The sequence below is a fragment of the Pholcus phalangioides genome, unplaced genomic scaffold (genome assembly GCF_987345545.1).
Source record: "Pholcus phalangioides strain wild (caught in Gottingen) unplaced genomic scaffold, Ppha-v1.0 ptg000017l_1, whole genome shotgun sequence".
NCBI lineage: Eukaryota > Metazoa > Arthropoda > Arachnida > Araneae > Pholcidae > Pholcus > Pholcus phalangioides.
Window position 1 is genome coordinate 10,254,175 of NW_028301610.1, and position 27,844 is coordinate 10,282,018.

General features: G+C 33.9%; 1 protein-coding gene across 2 annotated transcripts; it reads right to left on the bottom strand.

Moving 5' to 3' along the window:
- Nucleotides 1–1,160: 1,160 nt before the first annotated feature.
- On the bottom strand, nucleotides 1,161–27,844 carry LOC149072356 (delta(3,5)-Delta(2,4)-dienoyl-CoA isomerase, mitochondrial-like). 2 transcript variants are annotated; one of them, XM_089247130.1, is made up of 8 exons: nucleotides 27,442–27,844; nucleotides 14,339–14,540; nucleotides 9,574–9,662; nucleotides 5,327–5,454; nucleotides 4,257–4,370; nucleotides 2,916–3,044; nucleotides 2,170–2,334; nucleotides 1,161–1,648 (listed from the first exon to the last, which is right to left on the bottom strand). In XM_089247130.1, the coding sequence occupies exons 2-8, from the start codon at nucleotides 14,356–14,358 to the stop codon at nucleotides 1,547–1,549; spliced, it is 747 nt and encodes a 248-aa protein (XP_089103256.1). In that variant the 5' UTR covers nucleotides 14,359–14,540; nucleotides 27,442–27,844; the 3' UTR covers nucleotides 1,161–1,546. The 2 variants fall into 2 exon arrangements, with proteins under 2 accessions (XP_089103256.1, XP_089103255.1); XM_089247129.1 differs by lacking the exon at nucleotides 27,442–27,844 and adding an exon at nucleotides 19,787–20,006.

Consider the following 27,844-nt stretch of genomic DNA (forward strand, 5'->3'; position numbering starts at 1 on the left):
ATCAAGAAAATGCTTCCTCTGGCAATATTTTGTCTTTCCTAGAGGAGCATCTGCTTTTCTGATAACATACCAGCAAGTGTTAGAGGCACATCCAGAGATTTAGAAGTTTCTTCTTTCTCATTTTGCTGGGCTGATCAAAATTTTTATAATACAATTTTCCATGCAGAAGCTCCCAGCCAAGTGTTTCTTCTTATCACCTGGCTGCAAAGTAAATTGAGGGAGAACATTTGGGTTTATGTTTGGCTTTGGTTCTACATATTTTTTTCCCCTTTGTAGTATTATAGTTACAGCAGTTTTCTTGCCAGAGATCATAACATTAACAATTTTTCTTCATTTTTCTGTATTCTTTTAGTGCTTCACAGAAAACATTATTTTCTTGATTAATCAAATATAATTATTTATTTTAGTTCTGTGTTCAGAAACTCTATAGGAATTGTAGACATTGATCAGAAGCGATGCATGCTCAAGTGAAATGGTCAAAACAAAAGATATCTTTTCTTTACAACTATCTTCAATGAGAGGCTTTTTCAACCAGAATCAATCACAGTAATGCTTGTAGGGTATTAAAGTTCAATGGTATTTTTTTTTAGAAAAGGACAATTTATATGATGAGGAAATTTATTGAAGGCCAGGAGACAATTTTTGACCAATCATTGAGAAGTTTACATTGGAATGGATAATCATCATTTCAGCTCAGTAATGCAGAGTAAGTGCTTCTCAAACATAAGCTGATGATAGTTCCTTTAAAATTGCTTTTCATTGTAATTTCTGGATTGTTGATTGCTGACTTATTTACCATTTTTAATTTCAAAAACCTTACTTTGATTTCTGAATGTATCTAAACAATCGATATTCTTTCATTATTATAATTATAACTATATTTTCATGTTTTTTTGCACACAATTTTTTTCAATGAGCTTTTAAGAGAATTGTTTATGCCTTGCCTATGCTTTGAATCAATATATTGGTTCAGAGGCTATATAGAAATGGGTGATGCAACTAAGCTACTAGGAAAAGAAAAAGTGGTTGGTAGATTTTAATTGAACTGCCCCTCCAACTTGAAAAAAAAATGTTGAAATTTTTCTAATAATGCTTCATGAGAAGAATAACCTTTCATTTTGTATAAAAAAATAAATTACAAGATTTATATTACAAAATAATAACATTTTGAAAACAGACTTTATTGATAGCACCAAAACAAAAGATCTTGAAAATAGTAGATTCAACAAATTCTTACACAAATGTTTAAAAAAGAAAATGACAATTATTTTGTCACCGAAAGTTATGACTGTAGAAGACCAAACAAAACAGTTCAAATTCAGAGATTATAAGTAAAGAAAGTTTAAGAAACAGAATTAAGAAAGGGCAGAACTGAAATTACACAAAATGTATAAGAAAATCAGTCTGAACTTTTTTTAGCAGACCATTGGACTTTTTTAACACCATCAAGTAAAGCAACCTCCTCATCAGATTCTTGCTATATATATAGCCCAATGAAGAGATGCTGCATGAATTGAACAAAAAGGATCATCACAGCTCTAATCCTTCAAAGCTTGGAATACTTAGGTGCTTTGTCAGATTTGTTGATGGTTGCCTCAGCAGCTTTCAATACATCTTCACTCTGCAACATTGTCATATTCCAGTATGTCTATAAAAAGGGAAAATATTACATACAACTTTCTGTCACAGTATATATATATATATATATTTTTTTTTTTTTTTTTTTTGTCCATATCATTTTTACTGATTTTCAAATTATGAGCAATAACTCAGTAGATTGTTATATACAAGGCAATAAAAAAATGTTCTGTACATAGACACAATTCTATATATAGGCCTGCACAAACCTCTTCAATAAAGAAAAATAGCGCACACACATCAAGGATTTTGCTTTCCAGGCAAGATTTATGTGTAGTCACATTGCCAAAATCGTTACCAAACTTTTCCACTTATGTAATCAACAGATTCAGGACATATAGAAAGACCATTTCTATTATTTTACATACCCTTGGTTCTGTGAGTGTTGGATAATAGAAAGTCTACTGTATAATTGATAAAAAATATTAAATATATATATATAAGCCAATATAATTAAAGTAATAGACAATTTTTTTCATTCAATAACCCTTAATACCAATCTATACTAATAATGTATAATGAGATACATACCATAAACTGAAGCCCATCACTGACACTGTGATCTCTGGAATAGTTCAGGCCGATTTTAGTACCTTGGATTGCTACAGGACTTTTGGATGCAATAGTTTTTGCCAGGCTCATGGCAGCAGCCATCATGTCTTCTTTTGTAGGATAAACTCTACCAACTAGTCCTATCTGTAATTAAAAAGCATTGATCTGATCTTTAAAATTGCTTTAGAATCATAGTCTTTATTGCAGATTTTTCAATCAGACAGGTTTGATTTGAGGAAAAAGACTTATATTTCTGCATTATTTAATTGGCATTCACAAGAGAAAATTTTATCTCTGGTTAGATTTTTTTACTATTAAAATACAAATAATATTAAATTATTTAGTTTTCATATTTAACTAATTGTGAAAATATGTTAGGTGTAAAGTTGTGATTTTTAAGAAAGCAAATAATTGTATTAAAAACATCTAAACCTAATGTTTGGCAAAAAATGTTTTGGTGTAATAACACATTTTTTTTTCAATTGAAATTTTGTATGAAACCATTAAACTGCATGAATAATTGAAAATACACTTTTCTCGTATAGCAAATCATCAAAAAGCAATTCAGCAGCCTACTGTTAATATGTTCTTTGTCTATTCACAATGAGAGCAGTTTATAGGTTAAAAGGATAAAATATGAACATGATCATGCCAACAGTTTTACCATAATCATTTACATATTTCAATAATAAATTATGATTATGTATTTTTAATAGTAGGCTCACCGATTTTGCTTCCTTTGGTTCTATTTTGGCACAGCTGTACATGTATTCTCTAGCCAAACTGTCATTCCCTATGATCTTCGGTAATCGTTGCAGAATGCCTAGGTCTGCAGCCATACCAACATCCACTTGCTAATATATGAATAAAAAAAATTATGACATGCTTTTTTTTACTGCAAAAGCTGACAGTAAAAAATATGCTGTGTATGTGTTAACAGCAAAACAAATTCATGATATTCTAAACAATACAGAAATATATTGTTTCCAAACAGCTGATTGACAATAATGCTCCAATTTGAGAAAAAAATTATGTATATTAATACATAATTTTTTTTATTAAAATATTGTAATCCTATATTTATTTTATATATTAAAATATAAAATTAACACTGGGATTTATTGGCAATATGGCTTTACTCCATGAATGCATAAACTTTTCAGCTTTTTGGTTGTATTATGGCAGGACATCAGGATTTACTTTTATATATTTTACAGGATCCCTTTTTTGTTTTTGTAATAGCTGATATACTTCAAGGAACAAATATGAATAGAAAAGAGTTGAAATCAAACTAAACATACTTTTTTTTAACTGGTGCAAGCATCTTTCTACTTAGTTATTAATTTAACTCTTTAACTGGTCAATTTTTTCACCAGAAATGTTCACAAAAAAGTCATATTTTTTACGGCATATAATTAAACACTATACTTGATAGAATAAGAAAATGGGAGAATTTCTTTTTTATTTTCACTTTTAACACTTTTACACCATTTTTATTCTATGATTTTGGAACGCAAAAACCCCTAAATGTTTGCTTTTTGAAAGTACGTTCTTTATGGTATGAGGAATATTTTTTGCATGTATTACAAAATTTCTCTCACACTTACTATAAATTTTGAAGTTTACACTTTTCCAAACTGTTCAGAAGTCTTTTTTTTATCTTACAATTTGAAACATGGTGAAAGGCAAAGTCCTACATCACAATCAGGGAAGAAATATTTAAATATATTGATTTACAGGCCAGATAAAATTCTTGAATGAGCCAGAGTTTGTGCATCCAGCTCTACAAGATTTTGTAGAACAGCAATATAGCCAAAGCATAAAGGTAATGCTTGCAATGATATATGAGGTAATATATACAGTTAACAGATTCATTGGTTATTGTTGGTGTTCATTGGATAAGAATATGTAGTTATAAAATATAAGAAATTGTTGAACAATATATTCTATATGCATGATATAAGCATACAATTCAAAGTACATGTTTTAAATGCTGTTATAAACTTTTTATTTCCATGTGCCAAAAGTCTTTTTAAAAACAAATTCATTATTATATTTGATGTTACCTCAATCTCAAAAAATGCAGCTTCAGAGCAGTAGCGAATATCACAAGCACATATCAAGTCAACTCCACCTCCGCTACACTTTCCATGCACAGCAGCAATCACAGGTTTTGAACACTACAATATAGATTGGGGAAAAAATTAACGTAGGCATTTATTTGAATACATAACGATAGGAAGGGTGAATTAAATGCTCACATAAATTAAGAGCAATAAAAGAAGAGCATGTTAAAATGTAATTAAATTAATAAATTTCCAAGATTGAACGTATTTGATGAATGAAAAGGTGATTTTATGTACATAAGTGCATCAATGGGGGAGAGGAAATAGCAGGATCATGATTTACTTTATTTAGCAGGTCACTTTACTCTTAGTGGGTTATATTTTTTTTTCTCCTATGACCCCTTAACCTTTACAATGGCAATCCCGAGATATCTCATCAAACTTGATCTGCTATATTTCGGTCACCCCAAAATATCTTGAGTTCTCAACACTCTTTTATTTCCAATATGGCAGTTATAATGTGTATCAGGAAAATTGTAAAAACCATTTAAAGCAGGGGCTCTCAAACTTTTTCCACCTGTGGCACCCCTTTATCCTATTCAATGTTTATTCGCAAGCTCCGCCAACTCCCCAGAGCTGTTTAACAAAGAATCTCTTCCAAAAACCTTTGTCGGGGTCACCACCCCGGAGCATCCCTAACAAACATTGGAGGCGCACAGTTTGGGAACCCCTGGCTTAAAGGATTAATGAGATTTGACTTAGTTTTGAAGTGAATTTTTAAAAAAATAAATAAATCTGAAAATATATCAATGCAATGGTACATTATTTGCCCCCGGTGCTTACAGGCTTCATATGAGGACAAAAAAAATTTCCTTAACATTTTTTCAGTCACAATCAAACATTATGTGTGCATGTGATATCTGGGGATGATAAATTGGTTTTAAAAATAATTTCAAATCTCAAGAGCTTCAGCAGGGATTAAGGATTGTAATTTATCATGTTTCAATAACTTTTGAATAAACTGATTGGAAATTTTGCATGAGAAGAGTTAAAAAATATATATTACTCACATTTTCAACTGCATTGAAAGATTCCTGGTACTTGGCAATCAGGGAGAGTAGAAATTTAGCTTTCCTTGCTACATCTCCTTTTCCTGCAACTTGTGAAGTTAAATCTTGCATATCTGCATAATCCAAACCTATTACAAAAACATGTATTAGTTGATTAAAAAAGCCATCATATTAAAATATTTAAAAAAAACTGCAATCAAGTCATATCAGATTATGATTTTTACTTAACTTTTACTCTACCATCAAAATTTATTACAGCATGTTATAGTGGCAAGGGGCGCAGTGCCCCTTTGTACACTGTGTCTTGTTCTAACAAATTTGAATATTTTGCACTTTTTATTGGAAGAGTTGTTAAAAATTTAACATTAGAACCTAGAGAAAATCATTTGTTACGTAACACTTTTTCTTCATCTCCCAAAGTGGACACAAAAAAAGGGTTACTATAATCTCAAGATAAGTTACAAGTTATTACTACCATGAACCAGCTTTTTCTGACTTTAGGGCATTTTGTTGAATGTTTAGGACTTTAAATAGCTTGTAAAGCCTAGTGTTTATCTTGTGTTATGAAATGAGATGGTAGACTTCCAGTAAACTTATAATTGGGGAAAAAAAAACTTTTATGTATGTGCTCTCTCAAAATTTATTCACGTTTTTACTTTACAGTATTATTTAAAAGTCAGTAAATGTGTGCAGAATAACTAAGAAAATGGAAACAAAATGTAATTTTAAGAGAAAAGCTATCAATTTTTTTAGCTGTCAACCCTTATAGCAGCATTGACAAGATATCTTGGCAAGCTTGATGCCTTGTATTTTAGCAATAACAAGGCATCTTGCCTCCTTAAAATCTTCTTGCGAGCTCCTGTTTCTGAGTCCAGATGCTCTGTAAGGCAGGCTTTGTTCATGAACATGTTTTTCACCCCCCACCCCGAACCTGTCACATCAACAGCAGGTGGCAGAGTCTTTGGGTGGGCAGTTTTTTTCCAAAGTTTAATAACAGAAGGAGAAAGGCCTTTTTCCCCTTCAGGGTAGTATAGGAATATGCATATAGTATAAATAGTAGAAAAAGGCCAGAGTATTTCTCTTCCTTGGTTGTTTTTTTTATTCTCAGAGTTCGGGCGGGGGGGGGGCACTATACCTGCAAAGAATATGTTTCATTTCACATTATTCACCAATATCTCTACCCTAAAGCAGCCATTTTCAATTGCTGTGCCATGGATATATGACTGTAAAATATGTGTGGGCTATATTTCTGGTGTCCCAAAATTTCAGCTATTACTTTAGGTGCACTATGAGATGGCAAACATTGTTAATTACTGCTACAAAATGTCTATTATAAGAAAGTTACGAAATACAGTCAACTTAAAAAGTCTTATTTTGTTTTTATAATCTTTCATTATAACATGAAGGAATCTCAAATACCTGATTTTTTCCAAATTAGGACAAGAAACACTTCAACTAGCTTGTGAAAAATTAAGCTTGATTAAACATCAGATGAATTGTTTTTAAAAAAAATTCCCTTTAGAAAATAAAACGATTTCCATAATTATCTAAAATAAAAGCTCTCTTATATAGCTTAAGTCTTTATTTGGCCGTATTACTCTCAAGCAGCACGAGTTTCTTATATTTTTCAAATAAATTCATTGTATATTTTAAGCTCATTTCGATATTCATGCTTCTAAAGAACTTCTAAACATCCCATATTTACTTGTGAGCGGTTCATGAAGTTGTTTCTGTAATTATCAGCAGAATGGCTCAAAGGTACACATTTCCTATTTTTTGACAAGCCAAGCAAGAACTATTTTTAACCCTTGTATTGTGAAGGGAAATACCATGTGTGAGGAGACGTACTGCTGTGCATTTTTAAACCATTCAAATAAATCTATGTAAATCATAAATACAATGTGTTTTCTTAAGTGCCACATCAAATATTTTTTTTAAGTATTGACATTCTTTTTTTTGACGACTGAGGTACCTCATTTGCTTAATATAACCCCTCAAAATTTTTCTTCTTCTGGATATTTCAATGCTTGTGCCAATTAAAGGGTTAAATAACTTACGTGTAAGTTAATTTTTAGCTCTCCAAGATAATTCAAAGCGACATCCCATCCAAATTTTTTTGTATATGGTCATTATTTTGTTGGTCTGAAAAATGAAGGTTGTGTAGATGTTGAAATGTGTATGCTAATGTACAAGATGTGAATAAAAAGCAAAGGAAGCTTTGGAACTTAATCAGTAAAGGACTACTTTTACTTCAAGTATTTTTCTAGTTTTATTCATGAAATACAAATACGAATGTGACTAGGCAATTTGCTGGGCAAGGTGCAAAAGAACACTATGCTACTTTTTTTTAGATGTACATCACGAAAAGTACATTACAGTCAGACCTCTGTATGATGTTATCCTTTGGAACTGAATAAAAAAATGATTTTTTATAAGGATAAGTTTGATGGTTTTTTTTTACCTCATGAGCATAGGGTGATGATTTTTTTTCCCATGATATATATGCTCTGGGGGGTATTTTTGGTTGCTGTAGTTTTAGTTATGACATCCATATTTTTTATGGGCATCGTTTTTCAGCCACCTCATTGGGTAATTTGCCTGTTGTGCCCTTTGTGTTTGTATTTGTGAATGTGACTTGATAGATGAGCCCAAATGGAACATAAAACACCATAGCAACCCTCTTCTGTCTAACTGTTTGAGTTACAGTAGATAATGGATTATGGAAGAAAAATGCATCAAGTCTTAAACCCAAATTTGTTAAGTTTCTGAAAGATTTGCATGCAAACTAAGCACATATTTGAAAAGAGCAGAAAATATCTTATAAAGTGACACCATTTCCATCAGATTTAATGGCAAGCTACAAGCGCTGAGATATTGGTGAAATGCAAAATTGAATTGTCATCAAAATGTACTAAAATGTCTAATACAAATACAAATACAAATACAACGCCACAACAGGCAAAATGCCCAACGAGGTGGCTGATAAAAAGATGCCCATAAAAATATGGTTGTCATATGTTTCAAAAATACAGCAACCCAATTAAAAATGCAATTAACACAAATTACAAACAATATATACACATGATAAAATATTATACAATGCCCATAAAGAATACCAAACGACCACGGCAAACCAATACCACGACAAATACTGATTTCAGTGAAGTATTGGGCTAAATTTCTCCTGAACTAAAACACTGATATGGTTTATTGTAGACAATTAATTGGTATATATTATACTAGTATTATATTGCACAGGTAGTTTGTTTATAATTTTTATGGTTTATTGGTGACAGTTTGATTTTGCACTTTGCCAATCTGTCAGCACTTGAAGTCCACAATTACATCCAAATATTCTGGTGGAAATGGTGTCACTTTATGGGATTTTTTCTGCTCTTTTCAAATATTTGGGTTAAGCACATTTTTCATTAACCCATTAACAACGACCTTTGATTTTTTTTTAAAAACAAAAAATAATGAGTTTAACCACTTCCACCATTTATTGCCAAAGAAAAAACTTAAAATTTAGAATGGCAAATTTTCTTACCAACCAGCGTTAATGGGTTAATTATGTTGGCAAGTACCAAAAAAAATTATGTTGAAGTTGTTAGACATTATACAGAGGTCTGACTGCTTTAGGTTTGCTTTATTTTTGCACTATGCGTTTGTTTGTTTTTTCAATTTTGTAATGTTTTTTAATATCAGAATATTAACTATATTTTGCCATTGCTACTTACTTTTCATGCACGTCATACACATTCTTCTGTAGCATTTCTAACGAATCGGTACATGCTGGAATACTGACTGTGTCATTTTTCGGGTCATTGTGAATATTTTTGTGTTGTTAAAGGGAAAACCCCAAATTCCACTGTTGGATCATTGTACTTCACGTTTTACAACCATTACAGACACTACTCAACGAGATGATAGATATGCTCTAATAATGCAAGTGTCTTAAGAAGTGGTATTTTGTCAACATAACAAAACTAGATTATATTTTGCTGGGGTACAAGATGCATTTCTTATATTTATATATTTTTGAGAGAGAATATTACAATGAATTGGCAAAGTTTGTAATTTATAGATAAATTTTCAAAAATGCAATAATTATAAACATAAGTTGTCATGATTTTCAGAAATATTTACGACTACCACAGCGGCAGCAGTAGTAGTAGCAAATACATCCAAAATTTTTTTTTTTGAAATTAACGTATCTCATAAGCATTTTCAAATTATGAAAAGTATACCTGCTGAAAACAGTTTTCCAGATCCAGATATTATCACTGCCCTACAATATCTATCATCTCGTATTTTACGAAAGCAATCCAGCATTTCCCTGAAAGTGAAAAAAAAAGTGCATTACTATTCTTCAATAATTTTGATATTTATTATCAAAGAGTACCAACATAAAGTAAAATAAAGCTATTTTCAATGAGATACATATAATGATTGTGAACACATTATACTGTATCATTTATTGATAATATAAAATATTCGGAGCCTGGGCACTCTCCAATTAAAAAATATGTCCTTGTTTCTAAATAGTTCCCTTTTCTGCATTTGGGGCCTTATCCTTCAATAAGTCACTATCTGGTGACTTACCACCATCTGGTGGTAGTGTCAGCAATTGTGAGCTTTGGCACGAATCAGGTCTGACCACCCATCACACACGAGCTCTAAGGAAAGATTGAGATTTGTTGCCTTTGTAGTATAGTGATTTAGGATGATCACCCTTCGAGAGTTAGATTCCCTGCAAGGGCAGTTGAATTTTCTTTCTTTCCTGAATTCATTTTCGGATCGACCAACTGTTGGAAATCTTTGTAAAATGATCACTTCCCATCATTCTAGGTAGTTTGAAATTCTCCAGTTCTTCTATAATTAACAAACTTATGTTTTTTGATATTGATAAGTGACATGAATCAGAGGCATATGCGGAAAGAAGCATAAGGTGCCCATGCCCCCCACCTCCAAAATAGTGAGAAATTGGAAATATTTTTGAATATTTTGTAAAAAATTTAAAATGCTGAAAGAAAGTATGGTAATATCTTAATTTCTGCTAGCTTAAAATATTTTTTGAAGGTTAGTAAGGTGAACCCCTTTGATTTACGAGCATAATTTGCTATGTGAACATGCTTGTAATCTGAAACACTTGTGTACCAAATCAAACTTCCCCATAGGAAATAATGGAAACTCAAATAATTTGTTTCAAGATCATATCCCTCATGCCAGCCACTATACTTTTCAAAGGTAAAGTCCAAGTTGATTTGTCTTAAATTTAAGTATTTTTACTTATTTCATCCTAATGAAGGCTTGAGTATTTACTTAATGATACAGAAGAGCATGGGCTTCACTCTGCTACTTCACTATACACAAACTCCAGCAACATTGCTACACTGCAATTTATCACGTTATATACAGGGTGTCCATAATTAAAAAGCCCTATTTTAAAGTAGCCTACAGGTGAAACCAGTCATCCAAAAAGTTTGAAATTTTTTGGAGGACTTCATGAAGTTATGAGAATTTGTTTCAAGGAAAAAAATTAGTTGCACATGTCGCAACCAGAGAGTGTTTCACTTTGAATACCTGCAGTAAACATGTAAATTCATGTGATGTCACACAGTAGCTGTTATAAAACCTAGAAACATTTGCTGAGATCTTGTTTCCTAATGTGTTTGCTGCTCACAATGACGATAAGTTTACGCGCTTGTTGATGATCATGCTTTCTTGGTCAAATTGTTTTACCAAAACAACAATTCCACGGTAACTGCTCTACAGAAATATTGAACTTGGAAGAGGATTTGAAAAGGTCCAATGAATATTAAAAACCTTCGGAGTATGATAATGAAATTCCAAACCACAGGATTGTTGGCTGTTCATCCTGGAAGAGGAAGAAAACCTGTTTCTCTCTCTATAGACGCAGTAGAGGAGGTTTCATTTCAGGTGGAAGAGGACAGAGCTTTAAATTCTCATGGTAGCACTAGTGTCAGGTGTTGGATAAGCCATGTTCAACTGTCCATAAGATCATGTGGAATATCTTCTGATATTCTCCGTATAAACTTTCACTTGTGCAGTGGTTGCTCCCATGTGATTATGACACTTGACTCCGGTTTTCGCTGCAGTTTCTAGTTCGCGTTGAGGTCAATTCAGAATGGCTTTAGAATATCCTCTGGACAGACGAAGCGCATTTTCACTTGGATGGTGCAGTCAATACACTCACAACTGCCGAATTTGGAAACCAGAAAATCTGCATGCTATCTTAAAGGTTTCATTGCATTCACCAAAAGTGACGGTATGGTGTGGATTTACTGCATCATTTGTTCTCGGTCCTACTTCTATGAGGATTTACGTTCTTCAGGTCCAGTGGCATGTTCTATCACCAGGAAGCGATATGCATTGCTGTTACAGAACGAAATTGTTCTGGCTCTGCAAGCACATCACTACCTTGTAGACACAATTTTTATGCAAGAAGGAGCTCCACCACACATTGCAGTGTGTGTTAAGAAAGTTCTTAAAACACATTTTACAGAAGAACGTGTCATCAGCCGGCACTTCCCTAATCTGTGGCCTCCCCGGACTTTAATCCATGTGATTTTTGGCTTTGAGGCATTTGAAACATCTGGCAAGTCATGACAATCCAAGAACTTTAGCTGACCTTGGCAGCATTTCACGGTATGTGCTGAACATTTCCCTGCACACACTTTGGTCAGTTGTGGAACATGCCATCTTGCGATTTCACATGGTACCTGAAAATGATAGCCATTATGTGGAATATGTTTTGTTGCAGTAACAATTGTTAAAATTGTAAATGTTTGCCTGAATGCATCATTTCTTAATAAAACGCCCTGGTGGCAACGTGTGCAACTAATTTTTTCCCCTGAAACAAATCTCCATCACTTCTTGAAGTTGTCCACAAAATTTCACAATTTTCTGATGACTGGTTTCACCTTTAGGCTACTTTAAAATAGGGTCTTTTAATTATGGATGCCTTGTAGTTTGGTAAAAAATGAAGGCACCATCTCTCAGTAGTAGCTCATTAGGTAAAATATCTTGTTATCTATATTCTTCCCCCAGATCGGACCTGGGACCTGACGACAACCTTCATTGTGGTAGACGAACATCTTACCACCACGCCACTCAGATGCTCCCTATGGACTTCACTCTGGAATCACTGCTTCCATTAGCACCAAATAAAAAGTGAGACAATCTTTCATACGCTTTTGTTATGAATGCCACTCCCAGAGTTAGTGAATCTCAATGAATAAGGCCCAAATCAAACAATGACCCTAAAACTACCCCCGTTCCCCAAGATGTATGCATGCAATATAATTTTGAATTTGACCTTTCATTAAAATAAGTAACGAAAAATGCTTGAACTTGTGCCCTTGACTCGTTAAGCCCACTTTACCTGCAGTGACAGAAAGTGAACCGTTGGGTTTTTTATTTGTGGTCACATAATGCTAGACAGATAAGGCAAATACACTAAGCCTCATATATAGTACTAGTGCTCATCCAGGAGTCTTTGGTATGAGTAGTACTCATATTAAGAGATATATGTAATTTATCAAGTCAAAATGTGTTTAAAAAAATTATAAAATTTTTGCTCGTCTTGTGAGACATTGCTCGTATATGAAGTCAAAATTTTTTTTATAATTTTTGTTCATCTTGCTAATTAATCATGAACCGAAGTTTCACTGTAACTCAAAATTTCTCTAGAAGACATTGCTTGGACCCCCCAAACTCTGTATATCCCCTCAAAATGTTGATCCTGAGTACACCCCCTGTTTGGAATCAGCTTTAAATTGTGGGCCTCAGTCTTTGTGTACATTAACTGACTAGTATGACTGATGATCAATTGAAAAAATTATCCTGTATTATATCTTTTAGTTTCAACCAGGGCCGTCTTAAGAGCACCATGTGGCCCGGGCCAAGTGATTTTTCTGAAGCCCTACTAGGGATATTTGCATGTATACCCCTCAAAAATTTCAACTATATCTCATTTTTCTGAGGTCCCCGGGCCATGCCAGGTGAGCCCATGTGTTAAGACAGCACTGGTTTCAATGTAAACCATGCATAAATTATTTTGAATATACAGTAGAGCCTCGATAACTTGACAGTTATTATTCTCATAGTTGGCATAATACTAAATTCAATGGGGAGAAACCTTTTTAACTCAACTACCATTCGTATTGTGTTATCGCAACTAATTTTTCAAAATTGCCAGTGGAGATTGGCCAGTTAATAAATTTTCAAAACATTCCTCTCGTACATCTCAACAATTATTTGTTTAATTTTTTCCTTTTTTTGTCATTTGTTGGTCAAAAATACTTCCTCGTATCTTGGGGTCAGAGGCGCTGACGTGAAAAACTATTGAGGGGGCTGGAAGTTGCTGGTCGTCCCACATATACAGGACTCCAGCACGTACGCAGTAGAGGGAAGGTGCATCATATTGTTTTTTCAGAAATTATTGGGATGGGGCAGCCTTCCTACAAAATTTATTGGAGGGCTCAAATGGCCTCAGCCCCCTAGGTTCCAGTGCCTATGCTGCATTCGGTAGGGTCATTTTCCACTTTTTAGAGCCTGGAAGAAACAACCTGTTGACTATGAAAGTCACAGGTAAGAGTGGATGATATCTGAAATTTTTGAGCAAGAGATGGTTGACTAAGATAAATAAAAGTCTTTTTTAGATCAAAATTTTCAAGTTAAAAAAATGAGTTTTCCTTACTTTTGGCAATCACACTGCTCATTTGCAAATAACAGATATTTTGATACACTTATGCCTTTTTCATCATAATTTGAGATTATTCCGAAACTTTTCATAGAAAATTGAAGATGTATATTATTTTGTTAATTTATAGATGATGGAATGGAATTGTTCTATGCATATAAATCAACATGTTCATTGATACTTTTGAGGTGGTCGAGTTATTGAGGTTCCACTGTAGTATCTGAACAGTTCTTTGATGGAATATAAAAAATACCTAAGTAAAATTGAATATAATGTTCTTAACTAACCTCCAAAACACTTTGTTCATGGCATTGTAGCATTCAGGTCGATTCAATTCCACATGCAAGATGTGATCTTCAGGTGCAGTGACAGTCAATGTCTCAAAATCGTAAGTGGCTGTATAGGCAGCTGAATCAGAAGACAGCCGTTTAAGCACAATTGTGTTTGCTGGAGCAAAGAACCATTGCCTGTGAGGTGATATCTTGCCACCTATAAAATATTGTTATTACTCACTCAAAGCTAAAATAAAGACCTATCAATTTTTTTTTGAAATTGTGAGGTTTTTAAGACAATAGAAGACTCTTGCAAAGCAGTTGAAGATAGATGTATGATCTGCTTATTCTAGTTCAATTCTTTGAAATTCTCAGTTTTTTCATTTAATTTAATTTTTCAGTCGGAAAAATATAGTTTCACATATTCTTAGTGTCACCAAACAACTATGGTTTTTTGAGAATGTTTGGCACCATTTTGGAATGGCGAAAAAATCAGTTTCTGTTGTATCAACTCGGGCGGCTCTAGCTCACCTGCCGCCCGGGTGCAAAACTTCATGTGCCGCCCCTGAAGACATCCGTGGTGGATGGCTGAAACGGCTCTAGCCAATGGGACTCACGTAACGTGAATTTCCCAACGTGACGCTTTCCACTCACCAATAAGAAAAGTAGTAGGACTGTTTTCCTACAGAACGCAATACTGCTCACGACAGCACTTTATGTCGGGCGTGATTGGCGGACTGCTTCTGGAGGAGTCAAATGCGTCGTACGTTTCACCGATCGACCAGACGACAAAGTAGCTGATGCCAGGGTCATATATTATACAGGGAGATTGGATCGCATTCGCGTCTCGAAGTTGGAAATCACAGAAAACCAACTTCAGCCGACCACCACTGTGGCGACGGTGAGGTTCGAACCCGGGACCTCGCGATTCAAGTCCATCACTCTGGCCAATCGACCACTACAGCGGCAGCTGCCCTGAGCTGATGCGCCACGCTAGGAAAACACAAGCACGTTGCGTGATTACGTAACACGTTTCTGCCGACGCGAAACGTGATCCACTTCAGTTCACGCGGTGCAAAAAGCCGCCTCCGAGGAAACCCGGCTTAAACTTGATTTTTTTATCAGACGGAAGCCGCACACTAATACTTAACGAACCAAAAATGTGCTTGACCATACGTCCCGCTTTTAAAGAAACAGTCCTGATATTTTGGTCCAGAATAGAATTATTTTGCTGTTCTTAATATTATCCCAGATAACTTTTTCCCATTCAGCTCTTGTTGATGAACCCTCATATTTTCCTTCCTGATTGAATTTTTCAGTTCTAAATTTTTTTTTTTTAATACAGTTGAACCTTATTAATGCCAAAATACTTACTTCAAGCTTCCCAAGGTGGAAATTAAGGAAGTGGGGGGGGGGGGTGTTTGGTGCTTCAGACCCCGGACAAGTGAAAACCTTAATTTTTTCTTTGCCTTTATTTGACCGCTCCTGAAAAATTGCTGTGTGGGGCTGACAGGGCTCCAGCTTGGGACGATTCTCTTTTTTTTACATACTACTGTCGAATACCGTTATAGCGAAAATCTCGTTTTAACGAACACTTTTCTAATCCCTCAAATAAGTTTACATAGGAAAATACCTGGAATTCTTTTATAACGAAATTTCGTTATAAAGAAATTTCAGGTGGTTTGCATTGTTCCCGCACTAAATGCATACTTTCCCGCGCACTATGTTCGAGAGAAGTAGTGCACAGAGTCCATTCTTTTGTTTCTGGTATGGCCTCAGGCCTTGTCTGTTTCTCCAAGTTTTCTCAACATTTCCGTTGTCAAGGTATGTCTCAAAAGAATGACAGCGAGTGGTGTCTTAATTTTCATTGTTCTAAATTTTCAAAAATTTGTGCATTTAAACAAAAGCTCAGGCTGCCGCCCGAGTGCACCGCACCCCTTGCACTTTCACTATCAACATCCTTATTTGCTGTGAAAATCTTTCCTCAAAAATTCACTTCGAGCACAATGTTTTCAACAAAAATACACTGGGGGGGAAGTATGTTCAATTCAAAAAGTCATTTGGTGTAGTTTTTTAAAAGCTACTGAAATTTTTTTTTTTTTGTGTGTGAAACATTTCTACTGCGCACACACAACATAAAGATTAAGGAAATGCACTATATATTGATAACCTATATCGAGAGCTGAAATAACCGATCCCGAGATCATCATTCAGTTAGGTGACATGAGGATTATGATATAGTATTTCAATTTCGTGTTTATAGAAAAGAAAGAAGTCACGCCAAAACTCCTTAATATTCACGACCATGACACATGACGTAGCTCTTGTTTCTGAACGAATATACAAATTTCACAAGTGTTTTCTTAGATGACATTCATCGCTTAGTTACTTTTAGTGAATACACAAATTTTTGTAACTTGATATCATGCCCTTCCCACTTGCAGTCGGTAATTTTTGAGTAAACGGCATTAATATCAAGTTTCGTCAGATACAAATCATATTTGATCTTTAAACACGCTACTTTGTTTTTGTAAGAGACCTCACCTCTATGATACAACAGAGTCAAGTCAGCTGATACGCGAACCAGTAAAACAAGATCATACGTTTTCTCATTTGACCTTCTGAATTCGTATAAAACTGTTAAGCCGTCTATCTATTCTTGACCATCAAGATTAACAGATGTTTAGCTGCACCATAAATACTTTGATTAAACTTCTAGTCGACTTATTGCGACATGTCACAAATCGGAATTCGAGTTTTCCACTTAATTAAAAGTGCGCTGAAAATGGCATGGAATGTTGACCTATAGCCTATACACATTTAACATCTCAAGAAAAAATGAAAAATTCGATTCCCTGAAATTTCAACCTTGTTTTATTGATAGAATATTAACTAGGCGATCGTGGAGTTGACGCGCTAGCTTCGAGTACGAATTAAATTTGTATGGAGCCTGACGAGTTGTTTACCAATGTAAATGACAGTCATTAAATCGAATGATTATTTCCCTTAATAAAAGACAATCTCACGCAATCTGTCATTATGGCGCCTCTTAGAATAACAGCAGATTTCTACACATACTCTTGTTCCATCCTACTCGTTTTCAAGTAGACAAAACCCTCGATATATCAGCTAAATATTGATGCCATTCTGTGTATGCTATTCAAGAAATCTAGGTCAATTTTCAGAGTCAATCGGTAAAGAATTTTCTACGGATATTACAAGACTATCAAGTTTATTCATAATCTCACTAGCAATTCCTTGTTACATAACACAAATTATATCCTCCTCACACAAATCAGGTGCTTTATCACAACACTTTGCATAAACATGGTACAGATATCATCTGTAGCACAGATCGAAACACGTAGTCTGAAGGGGGAGGAAAAAAATTCCCTCCCAATCCTATCTACTAGTTCTTTTAATTCCCCAACGTTACTTCCCGCCAGAAATATCAAAGTCTGCGTAACGAAAAAACAACGAATCCAAAGTACAGAAATACAGTTATTCGCTTACGGTATGGTGGGAAAAGAAAAGAGAAAATATGATTATTTTTTCTGATAAAAAAAAAGAGGAAAAAGAAATCCAAATACGTCAAGAGCGATGAACCTTCAAAATCAAGAACGACCATTTTTTTGGGTTGTGAACAGCGTCAAATTAACTGTCGCACTAAGAACAGTAGTTCTAATGTTTTTGGGACGTTCAAAATTCACCGAAAATAGTGACAGAAAAATACTTGAAACTAAAACCAGGAAGAAGAAGAAAAACAACAGCAACAAAAAATACACGAAAACATGATCAAATAAAATTTATGAAGCTGAAGACAGCTGTTTTTTGAGGAACGACCATCAACAAACACCTGATGGCCATGAAAAAACGTGTGACAAGGCTGGGCTTTTCCAAGTAAATAGATTTTGAAGGAGGGAAAACAAACAGTTATATCATACGCATTCAATTTCATAAGCACGAACACTGACGTAGAATATAAATTAAAAAAATTGAATATAATTAAAAATATAAGCCGTACCAGGTGAAAGTTTGACCGGAATTTCTGATGTTTGCTAAAAGATTCCGGATTAGTGTATATATATAAGGGAAGGCAATCAAAGAATTTTTTCGCCTAATGTATATTTCGGGCATGTAATTCGTCCTTCGACAAGGACAACGACATTTGTAAAACGCCTTGTATAACGACTTGTATACTGCAGAATTACTGGCGCTGATGCGTATAAAAACAAGGAAAACAGTCTTGACATCACGTACGCATGACCATGCTCCCGTGACACTGCCTTCATTTTCAACGCATAATCATATTGTCAAGCCACTGCCGCTGACCACAATGACCTGATACCTGACCAATACGTCTCATAATTCAACGCAATCTTTTTTTTTTGTAAATTATAAAACGAACCCTAACCTTGACTCAGACTTTATGTGAACTAGACATAACCCCGAGGTAAAATAGTAAGGGTAAAAAAGCCTTCGTAAACATAAACCAAGACCCAATGCTCATAAACCAGTCCAAGGCCAACGAGAAAAACATTCATTTTCTCGTAGGAAAAAACCTAAACATCCGGCGGGCAGCATGGCAACACACATATACAGGCCTACATTTATATAAAGAAGAAGCTTCTTTTCTACAGGAAGACGAACGTGTTTTTTCATTCCATACTGATAAGAACCCTAAAAAAAACATGGAACATGGTGATGCCATGATTGAAATGTCGGATATTTTGCGTTATTTTGATATTATACAATATACATTTTTATACATGGAAGGGACAGCATCCCATTGAAATGTCGAATATTTTGCGTTATTTTGATATTATACAATATACATTTCTATACATAGAAGGGACAACATACCACATATCGATAGATATCACAAATTCATACAATACCAATTAAAAACCAACTTATCGACCACACCCCTGAATGTTGTAGCATAACTCCCTCTGTCCCACGACTAATTATAAATAATTAAACTTTTCTAAATATCGTAGTGCATGAAAAAGTCTATAATCATGATTGGGGTTTTGATATTTTCTGAAGAAAATAAAAAAAATTAGAATATTTCTGTATTTTTTGGCATGATTGCATGATCATGTCTAGAATATTTCCGTCTCGCGTGACGCACAGCAACAGACGTTGTTTGTTTTCCTTGTCGCGTTTTTCGCATTTTTGCGAGTCTGTAATCACTTTTAAACCGAAACTAATCGCGAATAATTGTTTTTAAACGAAATTAATTAGTTGGAAAACCATAATCATGTAAGAATCATGTTATCTCGTTACAAGCCTCGATTATTTTGCGAACATGAAAAAGACTTTATCTATCTATTATTTGATAAGAATCGAGAGTTAGAGGCCGTTGTAGGTGTTATGAAATATGCCAAAAAAAAAGTAAACAACGTGCTTCTCAAAAGACGTTATTACCACGGATTGATTGGTAATTTTACTTTTACTTACCGATACCGCTGGTAATTAGTTTCGTGGCTGCCCTAAATGCCATTATCACACCTTTATCTGTAACTAATGATGACTGATTAGACAACACACACACAATATGATTGATATTCGTTGTCGAAAATAATTTTGTTTAACGAGGAAATAGAAGTAAAAGACGACGCCGATGCAGGAGCGACGACGACTCGAGCTTATCTGGGGCTTCTATGTGCGTTTGTGCACGTGGTTTCTTTCTTGCTGCGTGACCACGTGACCCCGTATTCGTTGGCGCGTTAATACTCACTTTATCCATTGGATATCCTGCCAACTTGAGCGATTTCTCGCCGTGTTGGATTCTATTTTATGCATGGTATTTTTTAATTCATAAGATTTCTGGATGCAATAAAAAAAAAATTTTTGTTAAAAAATAAATTCAGATTTCAAATTAAATTACAGTTTGTAAAAGAAACATTTTAAATCAATTTTAAAATTGTGAGCGAAAATTTTTAATTTTGGACTGCAGAAAATTACAAATTTTTATATAATTTTTTTTTAATTTTAGACTGTAGAAAACTTGAAAATTCTAAACTATGTGAAGACAAAAAATTTCAGATTGAGAAAGTTAACGTTTTAAACTGAAGAAAATTCTAAATTTGAACAAATTTTTTTTTTTAATTTTACGCTGCAGAAATTTATAAATTTCAAACTATGAATGGACCTAAAAACCCCTCTTTTGCGGACACCGGTGGGATAAAAAAATTCGTCCGTGAAAGAGGGGTGACCGTTAATCAGGGGTTTGAAATGCATATTTTTATTATAAAAGGAGTTAAGAGGGGAGTTTTACTGCATATCAAATTTAAACTAAAAAGTTTTTTAATGTTTTATTTGAAATTTTCTTACAATTTTTTATACTGCAGATTCAAACTATGAGCAAAAAATATGTTTTAAATTTGAAATAGAAATTTTTAAAAATTTGAAACTGCGAAAAATTGAAAATTCCCAACTATGATTGGACAATATATGTCGAATTCGAACTTGTAGAAATTTATTATTAAATATGCAGAACTTGCAGTACTATTTTAAATTCAAACTAAAAAATTTTCAAAATTTTTGACAGCAGAAAATTTAAAAATTGCAAACAATGAGTGGATAATGTATTTCAAATTGAGATACGTTTGAAATTCTAGACTAAGAAAAATTTAACAATTTAAACTGCACCTTGTGTATACTAGAAAATTAAAAAAAATTTAAACTGCACCTTGTGTGTATACTAGAAAATTAAAAAAATTTAAACTGACGAAAATCTCAAATTTGAACAGTTTTTTTTTAAATTTTGTAGTGCAAGCATTTAAAGATCTCAAACTATGAGTAGACAATATATTTTAAATTGAGGAAGTTTTAAAAGGAAACTTTAAGCTAAAGAAAAATTTTAAATTTTGAGCTGTACCTAGCCATTTTAAAACTGTGAACTAAAAAATTTTTTAAAAAACTGCTGACATATTTTTATTTTAAACTAAACATTTACATTTTAAATTAGAGAATCAAAAAATTTCACACTGCATAATATTTGCAATTTTTAGACAACACAGGAAATCTGAAAATTTTAGGCAACAGAAAATGTGAAAAATTAGACAAAAGAGCAATTAAAAATTTTAGACAACAGAAAATTTAAAAATTTTTAAACAATATGCAGACAATACATTTTAAATTTAGAAAGTATTAAAAGTTTAAACTACATGCATTTCAAACTTGAAAAGTTTCAAATTATAAATAGCATACAGGTTTATCGAAATTGCACTTCCCGAACTCAGAGGATTGTGTAATATGTGTGTGTGTGAGAGAGAGAGATATAAAGTCTAGAAAATTGAAAAAAATTCTTAATTTTCTTTATATATAAAAACTACAGACAATTTTAAACGGAGAATTTTAAAATTTTAAATGCACATCTTTGTCGATTGAAAGGCTAAATTGATATGAATTTTTCTGATTAAAAGTCAGTTCGGATTTTGAATTGAACTGTGCGTGTGCGTCCATTTTAAACTGTAAAAATTTAAACCGTACAAAGTTTTAATTGAAAAAACATGAAATACGATGAACTTAGGTAAAAACAAAATTCGATTTTTATTTATAATTCAAGTATTAATGTAATATTTTTAAAAATTTTCTGTTTCTAATCATCATAGCCTTCACGTAGGGGGAGGGGGGCAGAATTCTAGCCTGAGACCCTGGGTACCTACATTAGTTGCATTATTATAATAACAATTTACTCGTTAGGCCGGAGCCCCAGAATTTTTGCAGATAATTACATTATAAATAGCTACATAGTTTCAAGGCAACATCGAAAAGATAAACAAAGCAAGAAAAAAATAATTACAAAGATTAATACAAGGGGGAAAATGAATAATTAGGCCAAGTGTTACAAAGCAGTGGTTCTCAACCTTTTCAAACCCGCGGCCCGGTTGCATTCATTTTTGTTAGTCGAAGGCCCGGTCAAACACACGACCAACAGGAAATGAATGAGGAAAAATGAAACGGCTAATCACTCTCTGCCCGGTATGAATGATATCAGGGTCCGGTACCGGGCCCGCCTCGATGGTTGAGAAAAACTGTTATAAAGGGCCTGGAGAGAGGGAGAAAAGTATTTTGTGTAATAAAGAGACTGACTGTGTAAGAGGGAATTACTGTAAAAAAAACCGTAACACACATGCAATAAAATGACAAATGTGCATTTAAAAAACACACTCTGTATGAATAAAAAAACAAAACAATGTATACATCAACAGTTAGAAAAGTATTCAAATTGTTTAAAAAAACGAATTTTTAAGAAAAAAATATAACCAGTCTCGCTTATAATGTTCCCACATACAACGTTTTCTCGCTTAGTATGACTCATTTTGTGATCCCAACACTCTAACAAATTCTCATTAAAATTTCCCGTTTAAAGCGTTTTTTCATGACGATTTTTTGAAAAACGTTATAAGCGGGATCCACTGTATATATAGATAGCTTGCTCTCTCTAATATTCTCAGCTTATAAGAGAAAAATCAAGGTTTCAATGTTGTCATCGCGTTAAGAAAGTATAAAAAATATAATCTGTAAAAATTGCAGATCGAATTCAGTCTTGCGTGTAGTAAATTTCTAATATAGCGAAAACTGTATTCTGAATTCAGGTAAAACTTGGGGAAAAGTAGTATCCATATATTTTAAATATGGGTTGAATTTACTGTTAGTGAATCTCCAAAACGACAAACTACTGCTGTAAGATCGGGGCGAGATCCATTTAAGATAATACGTCGCAATGGAGAAAAATTCACACAATGTTATATTCCTCATGGAGTAAATGAATTCTCCATTTCACCCAATTTTTTTTCCAGGCTGTATTTGATGCAAGTCTTTAAAGTATGATTGAAAAGCTGAATACTCTATTTATCCAAGACAGTGATCTTTTGAGTATAGTGCATGACTTTTGGACTATTTGAAGTCACGGATACCTCTTAATATCGTGTGGACCTCCTTTACCTGGCGAAGTGCAGCAATATTAAGAGGTATCCCATGACTTTTGGCACTTCAGTGTATAGATCTGAGTAGTTTCAGTATACTGACACTGTGCTCAGACCAATGTGGCACTCGTGAGTATACTGGCACTACTCCAACCTATACAGCACCCGTTCTAGAGGACGTATTCCATTGAAACTTGGTATATATACACTATATGGTCCATGGGAAAAAAGGAAAGTTCAATAAAAAGAAGCACCACTTTTTCACCTGGTGGTTGAAAATTGAACTAGTTTTTTTATTTCAAATCTCTCCCATGGTCTGATTAAGATATTCAAAAAATTTGGCCGTAGTCCCTATACGGATAAGCAGTTTTTAAGAAAAACTACTCAGAGTACGCGAACTTTAATTATAATCCCCCTGTACTTGTAAAAACTGTGTATAATGTTTTTCATATGGAATTAGTTAAAAATAATTTTCACACACACACATAAACTACATATTTCTTTTTTCAAAATTTTTAAATATTGAGCTTTGTGTTCGATCGGGTTGCATCGATTTGAGAAAAAGATCAGAAATTGTGGAGATGATTTTTGCTTATCTAAACTAACATGTGTTAAATGGGGCCAGGAGGGTGGTGGGGGGGGGGGAGGCCTGCTGATAAGAATTAATACTATGAGTTGAAAATTTAAAAAAAATCTTTCAAAATTCTCTCAATGCTAAAAATATCTAAATTCTACAGAATATGGACTCTAAAATTCACGAATATACAGACTGATTATAATTAAAGTCACCGTGTACTCTGGGTAGTTTTTCCCAAAAACTGATTATTCGAATACAGAAAATTTTTTAGGATATATCTTAATGAGACCATGAGAGAGAGATCTATATGAAATAAAAAAATAGTTCAACTTTCGACCACCAGGTGAAAAAGAGGAGCTTTTTTATTGAATTTTTTCCCCCATGGACCATATAGCGTAGATACCGAATTTTAATGGGATCCGTCCTCCAGAACGGCGCTGCATATACTATATATCCAGCGTTTTACATCTAAAATAATATTTTACGAAGTTGTAAAAAGGGGCCTAAAAAAGTTCGTGCCCTATAAAATTTGTTAGGACGGACACGTGCTTATTTAGTGCCCTAAACTAAGAGTCCTTTGGCATGGCTCCCATAAGGGTGGGGCTGAGAGGGCTTCAGTACTTGGGCCCGAGACAATTATCGTCATTTTTTTGTTTTTTCATGCAAAAAAAACCTATGAAATGGCCTATGAAAAGTCTGGCTTAGGGGCCCTGCTCCAGGATGTGCAGATTATGTCCTTTGGAAGTAAGGTACTGTCTGAGAAGAATTTTTTGGGGTTATGCCAACCTTAAGGAGCAGTCAACTCACTAACTTTCGGTTGGAGAGACATCTTTGCCTAGGTATTCTCAAATAGGTTTGAAAAATAGGCGTCCATCAATAGAAAAACACCTTGATGTGACAGTCACAAATTCTTAACAACCAATCGGGCATGATTGGAAAATTGGAAATGAATAGATCTTTATGCAAAAAATTTACTTCATAAACTTTATGTAAGACCATCACCACACACACACAGAGGAATGGTCAGTATGGTTCAATGAAACCAGCGTGTCTCACCCTTTTTGTACCCAAAAAGACCACTAATTCAAAGCAAGAGCGGATGTCACACCATGTGTCACGGTAAAAGCCCGAAGACTGGTAAAACCTAGAATTTACCGGTAAGACCTAGGTTTTACCAAGGCGAAATGGTAAAAGCCCGAAATACGCTTGTAAACGCTTTCCTTTCGGACTTGGTCACAGTCCGGTTTTAATGAATCAATAAACCGTCATAAACTTGTTAGTTCCTGCCGCTTATTAATTAATTAATAATTATAATGATTTAATCATTGCAATTAATTAGTAATTAACAAATAAAAAGATTGACCACAATGAACTTATTAGTTCCGGACGCTAACTATGTAAATAATAATTATCATAAATTTATTAATTAATTGTTTTAAAGTTCATATTGTTAGGAGTAAACTGAAAGATATGTTTTTAATGAATCAATTGACCATCATGAATTTATTAGTTCCTGACGTTTGATTATTAATAATTACAATAATTTAATAACTATAATTAATAGTTAATAAATTCATCATAACGACCAATAAATATTTAGTTAATTAATTAATTTTTATTAACCGATTTCCTTTAATACTTGCTTTGTTAGCGTCAGGAACTAATGAGTTCATGTTGGTTATTTGATTCATTTCTTAATTATTAATTAATGATAATTGTTAATTAATAAGTGGCGGGAATGTGATAGTTAATTGGTTCATTAAAAACGATCTTTGACTTGGTAAAAGTCCGAAATGAAAACGTTTACAAGCGTTTTTCGGGCTTTTACCAACTCGCCTTGGTCTTACCCAGGGCTATGTAATAAGGGATGTCTCGTGAGGCGCTGGCATCGGTACCAGCTGACGTCATGCGCGATGTCATTGCTCAAGCAGAACCGAGAGAGCACCCACTTTGCTACCCTGTTAATTATGGTAGTTTGCGATCGCGGTACACTATTGCCCATAAAAAAATATGAATGTCGAATACACACATATCTCTAAACTACTGTATATCAAAAATACAGCAACCCAATAAGGGAGATAAAAAATCAATAATTATGATAAAATATAGATATGCTGCCCATAAAAAATTATGGTTGTCTCATCTAAGTATGGATAGCTTCTCGATTTATCCAAATATGTTTATCGTATTACTTTTCAAACGTGTCAGTTGTGTTAGAATTTACGACCCCCGGAAGTAAGCTATTCCATTAGTTCACAACCCTATTAGAGAAAAACTCCCCGCAATACCACAGCCTAGTGGTGCACAGGGAGTCTCTTACCAATCGATAATGGTGTCCCCTTGTCGAAGAAGTTGATTGACGATGTATTAATAACTCATGGTCCATTTTACCCATCCCGTTGAAAATTTTAAACACTTTAATCATCAAAACTTGGAATACCTCCATAAAAACGGGAGCTACATTGGTTTGAGCAGTGTCAATATACTGAAACTACTCAGACCTATGTAGCGCCCGTTCTGGTTGACGTATTCCATTGAAACTTGGTATATACGCTATATGGAACATAGGAAAATGTAAAATGCAATAAAAAAAGATCCACTTTTTTACCTGCTGGTCGAAAATTGAACTATTTTTTTTATTCCATAAATCTCTCTCCTATGGTCTCATTAAGATATCCTAAAAATTTGGCTGTATTCGGAGAAGCAGTTTTTGAGAAAAACCACTCCGACGAGTGCACACGAGAAATTTTAATTATAATCACCCTGTATATCACGTATTTCCGTATTTTTCTCAATGAGGTATGATTGTTTTAGCCCTTTAAGCGGCACAGCAGAAATCACTAAACCTCCTTCAAAATACCATATCTTTTTTAATCAAGTAGGATTCTTCCCAATTTTCAGCAGGTGAAAACTACGGGTATAAGGAAAAGTGATCCATTGAGAAATCAACTTTACAAAATATTTGGGATTGTCAATGCTGAAATAAGAGACCTTTAAGGAGGCGAGATATCTCGTCAGTGCCATTTAAAGGGTTAAGTTATGAAGGCCTAACTTTTTTTTATTTTAACTCATAAGTGGATATCATCAATTACAACAATTGAATAATTTTTCCTTCAATTAGAATTGAGTTATTAATTCCTCTGCGAACCACTTGTGTTATCGTCGAGGACCACCTTTGGTCCGCGGACCATAGGTTGAGAAACGGTGAATAAAAACTGTTGTAGTTAATTTCCATTCACGTCCATTCTCATTAACCTTTGTTGTCGCCTCTTCGCTCGTGAATATCAAATTATTTTCGTTGATGAGTGAAAAAAAGTCACACTTGTGTGGATAAAAATCACTAGACGTGTTTGTTGGTGACAAGAGAATTATTTACTCAGCAAAGACAGGTGGTGGCGTGGATTTACTGAATAACCTAATTCTGGATCCCTTTGGGTTTCTTTTAGACGTATTTAAGCCTAATAAAACAGAATATTTACCACTGAAAGACGCGTTTTCTCCCCTCAAATGGGCCGTTGAACCAAAATCCCGTTATTCAAAAATATAAAATGCGAATTTTTGATGAATTTAATCAATTAAATAAAGCTAAAAAAATCAAATACCTGGTCAATCATTGCCATTCCAACGCTGTCGGGTTTCCAATCAGAATGTACAGATTACGTAAAACGGTACTTGGAATTTTACACATCCATGAAATTTACTTCAAAAATATCACTTGTTTTAAAGAATACTATGAATATAAGATAATATTTTCAATAATGAGAAGAAATTCCATGTTTTGTTTTACGATAAATATCCTTTCGCGTTGTCCAGTATTCCGTGTAAATTTCCGGAAAATATTTTTGATAGAAATCATTGAAGTCTAGACTTGAATGACATTTTTCTTTTGTTTCCATTCTTAGAACGGAAAACCAAAAACAACGAATCTGTTAATATTTTCTTTTTTTATGGAGAAGAAAGTTATTAGGGAGACGTGCTTATACTTATATATTCCCCGCAGGTTAT

Excerpts from the sequence above, each read along its gene's own strand:
- LOC149072356 (XM_089247129.1), bottom strand. The coding sequence starts at position 19,829 with ATGGCATTTAGGGCAGCCACGAAACTAATTACCAGCGGTATCG. Across the intron at positions 14,541-19,786 it reads ACTAATTACCAGCGGTATCG|GTGGCAAGATATCACCTCAC; the intron begins GTAAGTAAAAGT and ends AATATTTTATAG. Across the intron at positions 1,649-2,169 it reads GTGATGGGCTTCAGTTTATG|ACATACTGGAATATGACAAT; the intron begins GTATGTATCTCA and ends CCCTTTTTATAG.